This window comes from Camelus dromedarius, chromosome 31 (assembly GCF_036321535.1).
Source record: "Camelus dromedarius isolate mCamDro1 chromosome 31, mCamDro1.pat, whole genome shotgun sequence".
Taxonomy (NCBI): Eukaryota; Metazoa; Chordata; class Mammalia; order Artiodactyla; family Camelidae; genus Camelus; species Camelus dromedarius.
Genome location: NC_087466.1, coordinates 23446846 through 23463931, shown reverse-complemented (window position 1 = coordinate 23463931; position 17086 = coordinate 23446846). Strand labels below are relative to the sequence as shown.

Sequence of the window (17086 nt, the reverse complement as noted above, 5' to 3'; positions counted from 1 at the left end):
GCCGATGTGCTCCCGAGCCCCCAGCGCCTTACTCCCGCTTCTCACACTGCAGGTTTACGGGGATAAAGATGCTGATGGCTTCTACCGCGGGGAGACCTGTGCCCGGCTCGGCCTTATTCCTTGCAACATGGTCTCTGAAATCCAAGCAGACGACGAGGAGATGATGGACCAGCTTCTCAGACAAGGCTTCCTCCCTCTGAACACACCTGTGGAGAAAATAGGTGAGCAGCGAGCCCCTGCTCCCCCGTGAACCTGGCAGCAAAGCCAGTCTGCGCGCAGCAGGTGGTGGTGAAGGAAAGCACAGCATTTATTGCAGGCGCCCAGCAAGGAGAACCGGAGGCTTGTGTTCAGGAGACCTGAGCTCCCCTATGGCTTTTAGGGAAGAGCCTTTAAAAACAAGGTGAGGGAGGGGCTGCAGGGGGCCTGGTCATCTCATGGGCGTGCTTCTGATTGGCTGGTGGTGAGATAACTGGGTGGGCCTTCTGGCTCCAGCCGGTCTGGGGTCTGTGTGCTGGTGGTCAGCAGTTAACTTCTTCCACCTGGTGGGGGTTTTAGCATCTGCAGAACAACTCTCAGGATATCGTCCACAGCCCTTGAGAAGGAGTGAAGGGTCCTTGACATTTTTATGGCTAAATTATTATTTCATCTTGCTTGACTATTTCCCTTTGTTTCTGTATTTTTCTCACTTCTCTGATTAAATTTGCTCTTTAGAACTCAGGAAAGGCTTAAGAGGCTAAAATTTTTCTACAAATAAGGGGCAGGGGACGGTGGGGAGGGGGTCCTGTCCCCAGGAAGGCCCTGTAGGGTCCTGCTCGGTTTCAGTGGAGTGTCAAATGGTGCAATCCCTTCCCAGAACAGTTGGGTGGGTTCTTGTAAAGTTAAACCTACACTTAATTCAGTCCAGTTCCATTTGTATATACTTACTAGTGCTCTCCGCTTTGCACACAAAAAAAGCTGTCCATGAATGTTTATGGTGGTTTATCTCATAGTCACTGATGACTGGGAACCACTCAGACGCCTTCCAGGTGGATAAATAGCTGTGGTGCACCCATGAGAGGGGGTACCACCCGCCAGTAAAAGCAGAACAGACTGTCCATCGTTCAGTGACATGAACGGGCCTCAGAGCCACTGTCCAAATGAAAGAAGCCAGGCCCCAAAAGCTGTATCTGTGTGATGCCACCTAAAGGGTGTTCTGGAAGAGGCAGGCACACTGGGACAGGAAGCCGATCAGTGGCTACCCGGGTTGGCACGGACAGCAGAGGAGCGTGAAGGAGTGCTGGGGTGATGGCACTGTTCTGTGCATCGGTTGCTGTGGTTGGATGGAGAGCTGAGTTTATCAGAACTCACTGAAGAGCGAATCCTCCTGGATGTAAATTACACCTCGACAGAGTAGGTGTGCTGCTCCCGCCACCTTCAGAGACGCGTACTGCGCCTTCCCTGCGGTGCTGGCAGCGGGTGCAGGCACCGTCACTGACTGGCCACCGCTGTGCCTTGTGCTAGGAAATGTCCCTGCAGGCCCTGCAGAGGTGCGCTGCTTATCTGAAGTGAAAGTAGTGTTTCTTTTCTTTTTCTTTTCATATCTCTTTATTTTTTTTTCAAGAAGGTTGGGTATGTATTATTTTTTTGAACTATGGTCAGTTTACAGTGTTGTGTCAGTTTCTCAGCACAATAGTTCAGTCATACATACACATACAGATTCATTTCCGTATTCTTTTTCAGTATAAGTTACTACAAGATATTGACTATAGTTCCCTGTGCTGTACACTATGAAATTGTTATTTATCTCTTGTACATACAGTAGTGTGTATCTGCACATCCAGCCTCTCAATTTATCCCTTCCCACCCCCTTCCCTCCCTAACAGCCATAAGTTTGTTTTCTATGTCTGAGTCTGTTACTGTTTTGTAAATAAGTGCCATTTGTCTTTTTTTTAGAATCCACATATAAGTGATATCATATATTTTTCTCTCTTTCTGGGTTAGTTCACTTAGAATGATGATCTCTAGGTCCATCCATGTTGCTGCAAATGGCAGTACTCCATTCTTTTTTATGGCTGAGTAGTATTCCATTGTATAACTATACCACAGCTTCTTTATCCAGTCATCTGTTGATGGACATTTACATTGTTTCCATGTCTTAGCTGTTGTATATAGTGCTGCTGTGAACATTGAGGTGCATGTATCTTTTTGAATTAAAGTTCCCTCTGGATATGCGCCCAGGAGTGGGATGGCTGGGTCACATGTTAAGTCTAGTTTTAGTCTTTTAAGGCACCTGCTGCTGTTTTCCACAGTGGCTGCACCAAACTGCATTCCCACCAGCAGTGTAGCAGGGTTTCCTGTTCTCCACACCCTCTCCAGCATTTATCGTTTGTGGACTTTTGAATGATGGCCATTCTGACTGGTGTGAGGTGCCACCTCAGTGTGGTTTGGATTTGTGTGTCTCTGATAATTAGTGAGATGAAAGCAGAGATTCTTACCCAGCGGCCGAGGCCTGGCTCGTGCGCAGACACGACGCCTGATGCAACCCCTGAGAAGCCGCGTAACTAACGTGTCGCTTTCAAAACACTGGCCTTTAATAGTTCTCATTTATATGCTTTTTTTAAAAAAAATGTTCTAAATTCCAAAAATCGGTTGTGGGCAAAAAGGGCCTGGGCTCAGAAGCAATGCTTCGATCCCAGTTTCCCCGGAACAGTTACTAGACGCCCGACACCGGCGTTGGCCAGGCAGCCTGCGCCGCCTGGAGGGGCCCCTCTGCCCTCCCCGCGGGCCGCCCGCCTGCGGCCACACAGCCGGGCGGCGGGAGCCCCTGCGCCATCGTCCTCTGGAAGGGGCGCTGTTGACAGCACAGCCACAGGGCGCAGGGGAGGCGGCGGGAAGGGGCCCCTTTCCCCCGGGCGGAGCCGCGCTTCTCCGGGGGCGGAGCCGGGCTGCACCTCGGGTCCCGGGGAGAATCACCCGGTTTGGTGGCCCAGCAGCCCGGGGTGTGGGGGGGTTGGGGTGGGCAGCGCTGCTGGCCCGGAGTCGGCGGGCCTTCCCGCCGCGGGGGCCGCGCCCGAGCCGCCCTGGAGACAGGGCCCCGGGACGCCTAAACGTTTCATGGCGACTCTCCTCCCCTCCCCGCCCCCCCCACCCCTGTGACGCGGACAGAGAGGAGCGGCAGGGGCGGCAGGCCGCGCGTGGCGCCCACGCGGAGGATGGTGGCGCTGTATGACTACGACCCGAGGGAGAGCTCGCCCAACATCGACGTGGAGGTGACCCCCCCCCCCCCTGCACGCGGTCAAGGGGCAGGGAGGGGCGGGCGGGCGTTCCCCGGGGCGGCTGACGGCAGACGCAGAGGCTCGGCGCCCGGAATGCGGCTGGCCTCCGCTCCGCACCAGCCCCGCTCCTCGGCGCTCCCGCGGCCTGGGCTCGGGGTTCCGGCTCAGAGCTTCGGGGTCTGTTCTGTCCGGGCTCGTGCGCGTATGACGCCTGACGACTCTTAGATACGAGCTCTGTCCCTCCACCTTCATGTCTAGGAAGAAAAGTGCCATTTCTCTGGTATCTGCTGGGTTCTGTGTGCCCACCTCCAGCCAGGAGCCTGGCATGTCGCGCACACTTGACATTTACCTGCAGATGTTTTTACAGTCAGAGAAAGGCTGTGTGCGCGGTGGTCCCCGCACTGCAGAGAACATCCCAGAGCTGCAGGCTCTAAGTGACCTCTTTGGCTGCTTCAACGGCAGGGCCACCAGCAGAACCTGCTGATGGCCTAGAGAGCTGGCCGCGAGCCGGCACAGCAGCCTTTCTCCTGCGCGCTGGCCGCATTTTGAGTTGTCCTTACTTTTCTACCAAGCTATGAACAGGGGTGTTCATTAGATTTGTGCCCTTCTTCCTTATCTGCCTGGACGAAATCTGATTGGAAAAAGTTCCTTCTTTTCTAATACGGGTATGTTCGGTGTATATAATATGCTGGAAACAGAGTAAGTGTATTCACATTCTTACACTTAAACACCAGTACATTTAATACCAAAATAATAAGGAAAAGAAAGAATACCAGAAATCATGGGTTGTTTTTAAAGCAGCCTCTGTGCACAGGAAGAGCGCTGACCTTGTGCTCTGTCTGCAGGCCGAGCTGACGTTCTGCACGGGAGACATCATCACTGTTTTTGGTGAAATTGATGAAGATGGCTTCTACTATGTAAGTTTTTGAAACCTCTGTCTGTCCTCTCAGCACTTCTGTCACTCGTCTTTGTACTGCCGTGTGTCAGGCTAGATTATCAGTAAAGACAGACGGTCTTTGTGATGCTAAGTGTCCTGTTTTCGTTGCTAAGCTTACTTTTTATCAGTACATTTTTGACTTGTATACAACAATTTTTCATAATTATTTTGAAAGCACTGGGTTTGACGTGCTAACATTTTATTCAGAAGTTACACTTATATTCTAGAAATTCTATCTGTATGTATTTTTTGGAGCACCTTTTTTATGGCTTTTGGTATCAGGATTACTCTAGAGATACTGAGTGAACTGGAGAGTTTCCGGTATGTTTCTGTCCTCCGAGCAGATCAGTGACACAGGTAGGTCTCTCACCATGTGAAGGTGCCTGCAGTCGGCCTAAACGTCGTCCAGGTTCAGTGCCTTTTCAGAACGCAGTTGTACAGAAGTTTTGATTTGTTTAAATAACTGTCTTCTTAAGGAGTCAGTTTTTAAAAAATGTGTATATATTTGGAAAACCATGCCTTTCATTTAGATTTTTCAAGTGTTCAGACAAAACTGGACATAGTATTTTCTGGTAATTTAAAAATGTTTTTCTAATATTATCTGCACATGCCCATTCCTACATTATGTTTTGTTTTTTCTCAAATAACCTTGCTTAAATTTTATATGATCGTGAGAATCAGATGTAAATTGATATGAAATGTACATTTTTTAGTTCTCTCTCCACCAAATGGCTTTACTGTTACTTTGTTGGTCGAATTTACTGAGTTGACTGCCCAGTCCACTCACCGTTACTTTTTATTTCATCAACAAGAACACCTGACTTGACGCCAGACATGTTAAACTTCCCCAAACCCGTGTTCTCTGACATCACGCGCAATCGTAAACACGCTCAGGAGAGCTGGCGGCTCTTTCACGGGCTCGGCTGCTGTTCCCGCGACGACAGCGTGGGCGTAGCCAGAAGGACCCCTCTTGTCTCTGGGCCTCTCCCTGCATGACGCGCGACATCCCCAGTTAAGTCGCCGCGTTGTCGCCAGGCACTTGAGGCTTCTGGTACCTGTGATCCTTAACCCTTGTGCTGTGTCAGCCAAACGCGTGCGCTGCGTGAGCTGACTGGGCGCGGGGACCGGCGGGGACAGGCGGCACCGTTTGCTCGGACGTGAGGCCTTCCGACAGCTTGCGTCTGGCCTCCAGCACATCAGCAGTGGGACGGGGGCTCCAAGGGCAGGGGTCGGGCGGGGAGGGGCGTGCGAGCGGGCAAACGTCCAGGTCAGGTCTTCTCTGAGAGACAGGGGCTGTCGGGCTTGCCAGTGGGCTGCTGAAGGGAGCGGGAGCCCCGGGCCGCCAGGCGGCCCGTCGCCGGCGTCCAGGAGGCGTGCTGTTTGTGGGCCGGCCCGGTGCGGCCCCGGAGCCTGCACTGAGGTGCCCCTGGGGAGGCGGGTGAGCACACGGAGGAAGGAAGACGCGGAGCCCGAGGGCGCGAACAGGACACCGAGTACCTCCAAGGTGGGGGCGCGCGCCCCCGGAAGGCTGCAGGGCCCCCAGCCCGCGCCGGGCACACGGCGTGGGCGCGGCCGTGTGGCGTCGCAGGCACGTGCGACGTGATTTAATGGCATCGAGGGTGGGAGGCTCAGAAGAGCGCGCGACGAGCCGCGTCGCGGTCACGGCCACCGCTCTGGCGTCACCTGGAGGCCCGGAGCTCCGGGCGGGAACGCGGCCCCGGGGCCTGTGTGCGGGGCTGTGTCTCGTGCAGCGCGGAGCGCGGTCCCCAGACGCAAGCCCGCCGCCCCGCCGGTGCTCACCCAGGAGCAAGGAACGTGGTCTCCAGCTGCTGGAGGGCGATCTGGCCGCGCTGGCCTCACTGAGGGGCCGGAGACTGGACAGGGTTTTGAGCGTCTTACGTACAGGTGTTGTCTGCAGCCCTTGGTGAGAAGGAAGTCACCGGGCGGGCACGTGCGCAGTAAGCAGCGAAGGGGTGTGAAGCCTGGAAGGAGCAGCCACGGAGAAAAGGAGACGGGGCGGGGCGGGCCGCGCAGGTGTGCGCAGGGCCCCGGGGGGTTACTGCGCAGGAAGACGGGACGTGCCTGGGGCTGCCTGTTTTTAAAAAGTCAACCTGAATTTCTAATTGTGATAAAATACATAAAACCACCATCTGAGTCACTTAAGAGCTAAGTATGCTCGGACTGTAGAACCGTCGCCGTGTCCCGCTCGCAAACTCTTGCCGTCCTGCATCGGCCAGCTCTGTCCCCTTGAAACGCGAACCCGCGTCCCTCCTGCCCCGGGCCCGCCACCTCCTCACGACTCTGACTCTGACCGCGCCAGGAGCCTCACCACGGCCTTCCGACTGGTTTATCTCCCTTAACACACCGTCCCCGGGCCAGAATCACCTTCCTTTTTAAGGCTGAATACTCCTCCACTGTTCATGCATTTCATCCATTGATGAAGTTAGCCTGCCTCCGTCAACACAGGTGTGCAAGTACCTGCTGAAGACTCGGCCTTCACGGCTTTGGGGTGTACGTCCAGCCATGGAGTTGCTGGATCGTGCTAGCTCTGTTTTTGACTTCTCGGGGAACCGCCGTAGTTTCTCCCGCAGTGGCCGCACCATTTCACACGCCCACCAACAGTGCACAGGGGTTCCAGTTTCGCCACATCCTCACCAACAGTATTTCCAAGCATTTCACAGCGGCCGTTCCGGTGAACGTGAGTGCTTCTCCCGCGGTCGTCTTTACGTCTCCCTGAGTCGTGTGCGGAGCAGATTCCGTGTGCTCCTGGGCCGTCTGTCTGTTTTGTTTTTTTTTTTTGGGGGGGGGGGGTAACTATTAAGTCCTTTGGCCACTATTCACTTGTTCCGGTGAGGCTGTAGAGGGTGTACACCCGCGATCCCCCCCTTACTAGATACGTGACTTGCAAACACTTTCCCCCTTCGTGTAGGTTTCCGTTTCAGCCTGTGGATCGCGTCCGTGGATGCAGTTGGGAGTTCGGACCTGGCAGGCCGCCTCCTCCCAACTGTCATCTCCTGAACACAGAAACGCACCCCCACGTTGTCCGGGCCAGTCAGCTTTGAACTTGGGTCTGGTTCTTGGGGGGCAGGTTAGCGCGGGGGGCAGGGAGTGGCAAGGTGGGCTGTGCGCCGCTCGGGACTGGTGTCTGCTGGGCGGCTGGACTGCCTTACGGACGCGGATATGCGAATGGGTAGAACAGTCTGGAAGGATGCACACCGAGCTGAAGCAGGCATCTCGGGGTGGGCGGGTGCGGACACTTTCATTTCCCCTGCTGTGTGAGCGTTCATGCGGAGAACGCAGTCACGCGTGAGAATGAGAAACAGCAGGCCGAGCAGGTCAGTCCTCCCAGTCCCGCCTCGGCGCCCGACCTCCCGGCCTCCACTCTGCACCCCCCGCCACGTGCTTGAGCACAGCTAGCTCCCGGGGTCCCTCGGGGTGGTCCAGGCAGCCAGGGCTGAGCGCCACTAAGCGGTTCCTGAGCATCCCCTCGGCACCACCCGGGCAGCCCCGCCGAGACTCTGCGCACAGGGCCGCGCGCGGTCTTTCTTACCATCAGAGCAGTTTGGAAACAAGAGTCCCAACTCCCACCGCTTCAGAGCCAGAATGGACTCCACGCGCCCCTGCTCTGAGCTGCTCCTTCCGCTAAAGCGGGCAGTGGGTTTCTGCAAAGGCAGTCAGTTGTCCTTCTGCCTTGGTCCTGTGTTTTCAGGGGGAGCTCAATGGGCAGAGAGGCCTTGTACCTTCCAATTTCCTAGAAGAAGTGCCTGACGACGTGGAGGTCTACCTCTCCGACGCGCCGTCCCAGTACTCGCAGGACACGCAGCCGCGCTCCAGGACCAAACGGGTAAGCCCGCCCCCGCCCGCCCCGCCCCGTGCGCCCGCGGCCCCCGCACCGCTGCTTCTGTTCCCCGGGCCGGAAAGCACGTGCCCGTAGTTCTTCTCTGCCCTTCCACGGGGTTGTCTAAAAGTTCTTAATCCTGAGCCTCATCACCTGCTCTAGTCACAAAGGGACTTCCCAGCCTGCGTCAGATGCACATTCCAGTGTGATCACGAGTGGAAGGGCCGGCTGGCCCTCAGGTCTGCGGGCAGTCGCGGCTACCTGCCCGGTTAGGGTGTTAGCAGGCCCCCTTAACAAGGACCAGAGAACTTCTCACCCATACTTAACTAGTAGATTACATTCATGTTTAGTGTCTCATTTTTATTTTACTTCATCACTGCAAGTTTTTATATATTATATTTTTATATATATATTTTTATTTCTTTGCTCATCTGCTTGGAAACAGAAGAAGAGTGTTCATTTCACACCTTAATCAGGCAATGTAGCCTTCACGTAAGTGAGCAACTGAAGATACCCATACAGATACCGGCTTAAGCTACCTTAGCCCGGCTAACGCGGTAGACTTAAGGCTGCACTGTGGGGTGACAGAAAAGAAATATGTCTCAAAACCTCATTGGACCTATAAAGCATTACTTGCTCTCAGTTGTAAAGCAACTGAATTTGTAGTGAAATCAGTCATCTTGAATAATCATTTCCTACAACTTACATTAAGAATATTTGAAAGGCCACCATTGGGAACATATTTCTTAACAGGCTAATTGTTTGTTTACACAGAGCGTTCCAATGTCTCCTCATGACTAAAGCTGCATATTGCATTGTTAGCCACTCGTGGAAAAAGCACAATCTAGTAAATGTTTACTGTAGGAAATTTTACTTAAAAAAGCACAACTCGAGATGGAGCGGAGGAGGAGAGCGAGCGAGGCGCTCTCGAGTTGGCTCTGGCCGCCCCGCGCGGGCGCCACCCTCCCAGGGCGCCCGGGCTCCTCGGCGCAGGGCGCGCTGGGAGCGCGGCGGCTGCGGACGGCGCCGTTGGTACCAATGCAATACTGAGCGAGCGAGCGCGCAGCTCAGACGCTGCACTAGCCGAACACACGGTATCTTCAGGTGTACTCGGGATGCTGTATAGGTGTTTTCCATTAGAATTAGACCTTGATTGTAAATCCAAGCAAGCTTGAAGCCCCTTGGCTCACACCATTTGCCTGTTGAACGGTGAACGCTCACTAGAAAAGGGTTCGCTCTGGTGAGGGGAGGGCCAGCGGGAGGACGGCTCCCCGCGATCTCGCGCGCCTGTTCCGAGGCAGCGAGACGCCGCCGTGCGCTCTGTGCTGACACAGACGCGTCTTTAATCGCTTGGAAATAATGAAAGCATACACTAAGGGCCTTTAAGCTTTCTTTGATTGTAATTAAGGTTCATTTTAGTTTTTTTTTTTTTTCTTTCAACCGGTGTGCCATCTCCAGTGTTTCTGCAGTAACTAACCCACGCAGGAGTGCGCTCGGCAGGGTCAGGGTTTTACATACCCCCGTAGGTTTCCAATACAACACGATTCCCTTTAAGAACCTCTGCTTTTAAGATAACTGTTGGGTACTCGGCCGACTTGACTCTCACTCCAATTTAACTTTTTTGTTCTCCTCTGCTTTGGGTCTTAGTTTACAAGTCAACTACCTAGCTTTGTTTTGACAGCCACCCCTCCCCTGAGAGCCGGCCGGGTGGCCGGGGCCTCGGAGCCGAGCCACAGGCGGGGCGTGTGCTCCCCGTGGGACCCCGCCCCGGCAGCAGGGCAGCACCCCTAACCTCTCCTGGTGGGAAGCGGGGCAGTGTGTTGCTGTGTTACTTGGCGCTCATGCACTCAATAAATTGTAACAATGTACCTACTAGGTTCCTCCTGAGGGTTCAGGTACAGCAAGGAGAGCGCCATCCCCCACAGCCCATCTCCATTCGGGGTCACCTACGTCATCTGTGGGTACTGGTAGTCCTGGGAGAGGCAGGGAAATGTCCTCGAAAAAGAAAAAGGGGCTGCTTTCCAAAGGCAAGAAACTGCTGAAAAAGCTGGGTGCAGTGAAATGATTCACGAGCTTCTGGACAACTTCCAAATCTATGTAATTTTCTTTAATTCCAAACTAGGGCTTTCATGACTCAAGTACTTCCTAAAAAGCCAGTCTTCTCCCCCCGCCACCAGTGGAGGAGTGCGCTTTGCACTGCCACCCACTTTGCCCGCCTGCGAGGACAAAGGGCCGCGCCGCCCCCTCGCAGCCCCGCCCACCTGCGCGCGGTGCCGGGTGGGGGCGGGCCCTCGGGAAGGAGCGGGGCGGCAGCTCTCGGCAGCTCCCTCCCTACTGTGGTTCAGCCTTTGTGCGCTGGTCACCTGCCCTTACAGGAATGATTTCAACCTTCCTCCCTTTTCAAAATGCCTGCCTCATAACGCATAACTCACGTTAACTCTGGTCTTGAAATTCCTAGTTTAATCGCCTTGATGTTCTGCCTTATAAATGCAGTGGTTTGTACCGTCTAATAAAACTGCGGTGTACACTCTGTATGTGCGTGCAGTGCTCTCCATCCTCACACACACAGCGCTTTGAAATCGAGTTGCACACACTTAAGATCCCGGCTTTTCATCTTTCAAAGCCAGCCAGGCAACACAGAAAATGTTTACTTACTCAGATCATTCAGAGAGGAGAGGAAGTGACTCTGGTAAAGCACCACTACTCCAGTGTGCCAGAAAGCTGGTAATAGTCACTGCTTTTAGTGTTACATTTTGTGGCATATGGATTTTCGTTACTTTCTCTGTCAGAACTCCATACACAAATAGTCAGCAGCAAACAGCACACACGGAAAGCAATCCACGTAACGCATAAGCCACACCAAAAACATCCTAAATTAAGTCTGTTCAGACTGATTCCAGACTGACCTTCACCACTGGCACCTGAACAAAAACACATTTACAATGTTGCCGGCAGATGGGTTTGATGGTTACTACTTTGTAATTCTGGTCCACTTGTAAATTGTTTTTACTCTTTATACATACTTTTCAGACTGCCTTTCTTTTGTAATTTATGGAAGGTTTATAAATGAATGACAGAGCTTTCCCCATTGTGTCTTCAAAAACTGTAAATTGTAATATAGTAGTATGTGGTAATTTATTAAAAGGAAATTAATGTGTGGTTAAGTTCTGTGTGGGTGTGTGCATGTGTACAGCTAGTGTAAAATATTTTATAGAAATAAAATGTTATTTTATACAGTGCTGTTTATTCTGTACGTTTGTTTTAAACACTTTTTACCACAACAGCATAACTGAGCTCCTTTCTCCTATACATACAAGAAAAATTCTAACCTTTTCTGGCACTACTGTTTTCTGAAAATAATTCTGATCTATGTCTGGGTAGTCATTTACAAAATTCTGTCACACTTGCATCACTGGTGACAATCCACTCAGCAGCAAACAAAAGGAAATTAGCGTCAAGCCAGTATTTCTGGTGAAATACTCATGTGCAACAAAGACTTCGAGAGTGAATTCAAACCGCAGTCATAATATTTCCGTTTGGCAACTTTAGAATTCAAATGAGCTAATAAAGAGCTACACCAACTAAATACTAAAATACAACCTAGCATTTCATACACCACACGTTTTCCTAAAAGCCTGTAATTTAAAAATCCCCCAAATAATAGGGCTTATTCTAATCAAGAGGTAAAACAGGCTTATGGCAAAATGAAAATATAATCTAAATGCATAACTTTATGAAACTATATACAAGCATATAAAATTGTAACTGCTATCATAGTGTCCTTCACACTGAATTATGCTTCCACCTACTACATCTACCAAAAAAAAAACTTATGTTTGAATAATTGATGACAAAGAAGTACCGCATAATCTTATTTACATGTGGAATCTAAAACATTCCAACACGCAGAAGCACAGGTGGTTGCCAGGGGCCGAGGGTGGGGAATGTGGGGGGAGGCTGGGCAAAGGGCACAAAGTTCCAGGAATGTGAGATGAATAAATTCTGGAGACCTAAAGTTAAAAAAAACTGAAATGCTAGATCAAGTGGAATGTCTTACATTTTAAAACTTCAGTTTAATAAATACCAATATAAGAAATTAAAGTCTACACAACAGCATGAATGTACTTAATGCAACTACACACTTAAAAACGAGTGAAGTGATAAACTGTTATGTAGACACGTCACCAGAATAAAAAGAAATGACCATTTCTCCAAAAAAAAAAAAAAAAAAACTAGTGAAAGTAACCATGACTAAGTCTTTGGAAAATACTCACAAATTCCCTAAAACACGGAAATGCAGGCTAGCCCAGAACGACAAAGACACTGTAAGAACGCTAGACCAACAGCATCACGGGTGTAGACGTGAAAGAGTGTAACAAAATGCTAGCAGCAACGCATCCAACAGCATGTGAAAAGCAGGACGCGCTGGGCTCTGCGTGGTCCAGCCTAGGACTGAACGCTGGCTCAGTACGCTGGAGGCAGAACCCGTGTCTTCTGCTGTATTAGCAGGACAGGATGGAAAAGCTATCTAATCACATCAGTAGATGTGAGGAAAGCACTGGACAAAATCAACACCTGTTCAGGAAACTAAGAAAAGAAAGGAGTTTATTTCAACTTAATAAAGTTAACAGCCAACACACCTGACGGTGAAAACCTGGCCACGTCCCCCTTCTGTCAGAGCCATGGCCAGCGTGTCCGTGTGATTCTGCGTGCTCAGCACTGCGCCGGGGCTCGCGGCCAGCACCACAAGGAGGAAAGTCACACACTTCTGAACGGAAGTGAAGCGGCCTGTCTGCAGGTGATGTGACTGTGTGTAGAACTTACGGGGCCTACAGAGTGCTGTCAGCACCAGCAGGTGACCGTGGCAAGGTGCTGGGGTCCAAGGCCAGCACACAAACATCAGCTGTGTTTCTACAAACCAGCAGGGAACAATCACAAATAAAAATACAGATACAAGTGACATGAGATAAATAAATGTAACTAGTTACAACAGCATCAAAAACATGAAATTCTTAGGGACTAATTTAACAAAATATATACAAGACTTGTATACTGAAAAAGGTAAGGAACCGCCTCGAGACTATGAGAAAGCCCCTAAACTTTGAGGTATGTAATGTGCACGGTTTGGAACATACAATACTGTTAGATTGTCAACTTTCCCCCAAGCAGATTTACTGGTTCTACTGAAATGCCAGTCAAGACCGCAGCAGGCTTTTTCTAGAAACTGATAACCTGATTAAAGACTTGTACAGAAATGCAAATGCCCTGGAATAGTCAAAACCATTTTGAAAAAGATGAACAGAGTTGAAAGACGCACACTGCCTGAACGTGAGACTCACAGAGCTGCAGCGATCAAGGCAGTGCTGCTTCCGTGTAAAACACTGACGTAAGTCAGCGGGACAACACAGGCAGTCCAGAAACAGAGGCTCTCACAGAGAGCCAGTTCATTTTCAACAAAGGTGCCACGGCAATTCGGTGGGGGAAACACGGTCTTCTCCAGAAATGCTGCAGGAAAAAGGGGACTTACAGGTGGGGAAACTGACCTTAATCTTACATAATACACAAAATTGTAACTCAAAATAGAACACAGTCATAAATGAAAACCTTAAGACTATAACATTTCTAGAAGAAAACATAGGAGAATTTTGGCTAGAAAGATGTCTTCTATGGATGGGACGCAAAAGCACACATTGTAAGAAAGAAGCCCTGATTACTGGACTTCACTAAGGTGAAGAACGTCTCCTCTCTGACACGTAAGAAAGTAAAACAGCAAGGCAGAAACTGAGAGGAAACACTCACAGTGCAGATGGCTGACAAAAACATCTGTATCCAAAACACGTAAAGAAAATTCACAACTCAATACGACCAACCAATTACAAAAATACGTGCAAAAGACTTGAACAGGAACTTCATGGAAGATATAAGAATGGCTAATATGCACACAAAAATTCTGTGTCAGTGAGCAAGGAAATGCAATGAATAATCCAAGCGAGGTAACGCCACACACCCACCAGAGCGGACAGACCGACGTCACCAGGCATCGCAAGGATGCGGAGCAGCGGGAACTCTCACGCAGCGCAGGGCACAACGGCTCGTGGAAGCAGAGACATGAGCACACAGGTCCAGCAACTCTACGTCTATGTATTTATCCACGAGAAGTAAAACTATGTCCACACAAAGGCTTGAACAGGTTTTTTTCGTAGTTTAGAGTAGCCCAAGATAGGAAGCATCCAAATATTCTATCTGTCCCTGTGATCAAACAGCATGAGCACAGCCATCCAGTGGTGCCCGGCTCAGCAAGCACCACGCAGACCATGAAGTGCAGATCACTGGCCGCTTGGGGTCAAGGTGAGAAGGGCCGTTCGCGAAGAACCAGGAAGGAACCTTCTGTGGGACGGAGCATTTTTCTAAATCTTGATGGTGACAGAGACAATGGAGTGTATACATTTGTCAGAATTCATCAAACTGAATTCACTTATGTGTAAATTACAAGAAAGTTGATTTAAAGCAATAGTGTATAAGCTGATTAACAGACAACTGAGTTAAAGTGCTCGAAGATTCTTGTGTTGTCCAGAAAGGAGGAGGTTTATTTCCTACTCTGATGCCCCAGCCTCACAGGCCCGAGGCCAGAGGCCCTAACAGGCAGGAAAAAGGCACGCACGTTCCTAAGACAGGGGCTCTGTGGCCCGGGGGCCTCCTGGGCAGCTGCCATCTCCCTGCACCCCAGAGCCAGGAGCCACGTGCCTGCTCGTCCTGAGGCAGCCCTGCCGCGCCACAGCCGAGCCCACGTGGCCCCTCCAAGGGCTCCTTTCTGCCACACCTGCTCAGCCCTCCCACTGGACTTAGGTGGGTAGGGAGCACTGGCAAACGGGGCCTGGATGGGCCTGCTTCTCCCGGTGCCCACAAAGAAAACAGGCCAACGGCAGAACATCCAGTGCTGAAGTACAGCTGGAGGCTGGGACTTAGGACCCGGGTTTCCTGGAAGCCTGACTGGCTGCTGCCCACGGATGAGCTCACCTCTCTGCCTGGCGTAATCTCAGTCCAGCTGGTGCCAACATTTCTGAGTGTTATGTCCAAGTCTCAAACCGAGAGTCTTAAGAGAACTGGGCGGAGGCCTGCCACTAGGAGTTTTTAAAGCCCTCTGGTGGCCAGAACACATAGCCAGGGTGCAGAGCTACTGCAGAGGACAGAAGGGTCCCTCAACACAAATGCATGAATATGGAGGGGGGGGAGTTACTGAGTTAAGGGTTACATGCATTATTTATCCTTTCAGTAAGTTTCTGAGAAACTGCCATGCGTCAGACATTGGTAAAGACACTGGGGAGACAGGTTTCTGTCCTCCTGGATTCCTAGAAGCATTTGCATCCTAGTTGGGGGAATAGAAAAAGCACAGCAAGTAACATGCTGTTGATACCAGTAAGGCTGGGGAGAAGAGAAAGGGTGCACCTCTATGCTGGTGCGATGCTGAAAATTTAGAAGGTGGTCCCTCTGCTGGTGACAGCTTAGCTGACCTGAAGGAGCATGTGGAAATCTGGCCCTGAGGTGGGGTGAGGGCACCCGGGCAGTGTGGGGAGGGCAGGACCACAACGCCATGCCCTCATGGTGACTGCCTTTTGGAGATGGGCACCCAGTGCAGGTACGAGAAGATGTGTGGCTCCATCGCTCTGTTACAGACCAGTTCAAGGGACTCGGAGGAGACAGGCGGCTAGAACAGGGGCCGAGCCGTGGCTGGACATTCATAACACTGTGAAGGCAGAGCTCCTAAGATGTAACGCGGAGCCCAAAGGGTGCCATGGGAAAGAGTCGGCTCAAGGAAGAGGCCAAGGGTTTTGGCCTGAACATCTGGAAAAATGGAGCTCCAGGGAGGGGAGTCACAGCTCAGCTTCAGGCATAATAAGTTACTCACCCAGAGGTTCTCAAAGCGTGGCCTGGGGACCCCTAGGTCTCTCAGGGTTTTTTCCTACGACCGGTGCCGGAGCAGACACCATGCCCTTGCTCAAAACCCACCAGCCTCTCCCTTGAACAGGAACTAACATGTCTCCTTAAGTCCCAAGGTCCAGGCACAAAGGAAGAGATGCGAAGAGAAAACCAAAAACCAGCCAGAATCAGCTGCAACAAAGACGGCAACAAACCCGACCTTCAGCAGACCTGAGGTCTCTCCCCTACGCTGATGTTCCTGCATCGGCATCCCACGTGACACACCCTCCAACGGCTACAGCAGGAAGCTGCAGACCAAAACAGGGCAGGAGGGTGGCATTCTGCAAGGCCCGCCCTTTCCCCAGAAGAACGCAGGGGCCTCCTCATCGCTAGCCTTGCCCCCCCCGCCCCCGTGCTTGTTCTTTACAGCCCAACCCCTCGCCCACTCGGACAAGGAGCTGCTCTGTGAGCTAACCCCTGCTCTCCACCCTCTGGCCCACTGAATGAAGCCGGCTCCGCGCCGCCCTCAGCTCCGCCTCCCTCCTGCTGTGTGAACCTCAAGCGAAAAGAGCCCTCCCCGCCCGGGCAGAGGGCGTCCCCTGGACGGGCCACAGGACCTAACTCAGTGACACTAAGAGGTCATCCGCCTTCCTCACTCTAATTCTTTCACAAGTAAACAGTATTTTCTGGAGGCTTCAGGACACAACAGCATCGTCCTAACAGTTACTGGAACACAGGCTTACGAACTGTTTTAGAAACAATTTCTCATATAAAAGTACCAGTGAATGTAGCCACCAGAAGCAAAATCTGCGCCCTCAGCAATCTGAGAGGCTAAGGAGGTTTCAAGACCAAGAAGCCTGAGAACCGCAGCAGCAGCGCTTCCCGGGAGGCAGCTGGTCGTAGGAAACCAGGGCTGGGAGCACAGACGGTCCGCATCGCCAGAGAGACGAGTCCTGGGCGTGTCAGCAGGGCTGAGATACCCGCCGCACCTCTCAACCCAGACGGACGAGAGGCGAGCCCGTGTCACTCACAGGCAAACGGTGTCCCGGGAGAGCGGGTGTGCTGAAGCAAGAGAACCTTGTCAAAGGAGGGGCTGCTGACACACAACCTTCGGCCCCGGCGGACGCAGAGGACCTCTGA

At 51.7% G+C, this 17086-nt stretch overlaps 1 protein-coding gene across 14 annotated transcripts in view; it reads left to right on the top strand.

Moving 5' to 3' along the window:
* Nucleotides 1-17086, top strand: part of RIMBP2 (RIMS binding protein 2) — a 236167-nt gene extending 219081 nt beyond the window's left edge. For 9 of the 14 annotated variants that reach the window (XM_064481322.1, XM_064481320.1, XM_064481314.1 and 6 more), the window contains 5 exons: nt 53-221; nt 3145-3248; nt 4100-4171; nt 7901-8035; nt 9906-11267. In XM_064481322.1, coding sequence (XP_064337392.1) covers nt 53-221; nt 3145-3248; nt 4100-4171; nt 7901-8035; nt 9906-10094 — 669 coding nt within the window. In that variant the 3' untranslated portion in view covers nt 10095-11267. Of the gene's footprint in view, nt 1-52; nt 222-3144; nt 3249-4099; nt 4172-7900; nt 8036-8474; nt 11268-16076 lie in introns of those variants that run through there. The other 5 variants (XM_064481319.1, XM_031442474.2, XM_064481318.1 and 2 more) reach the window with 3 other exon arrangements.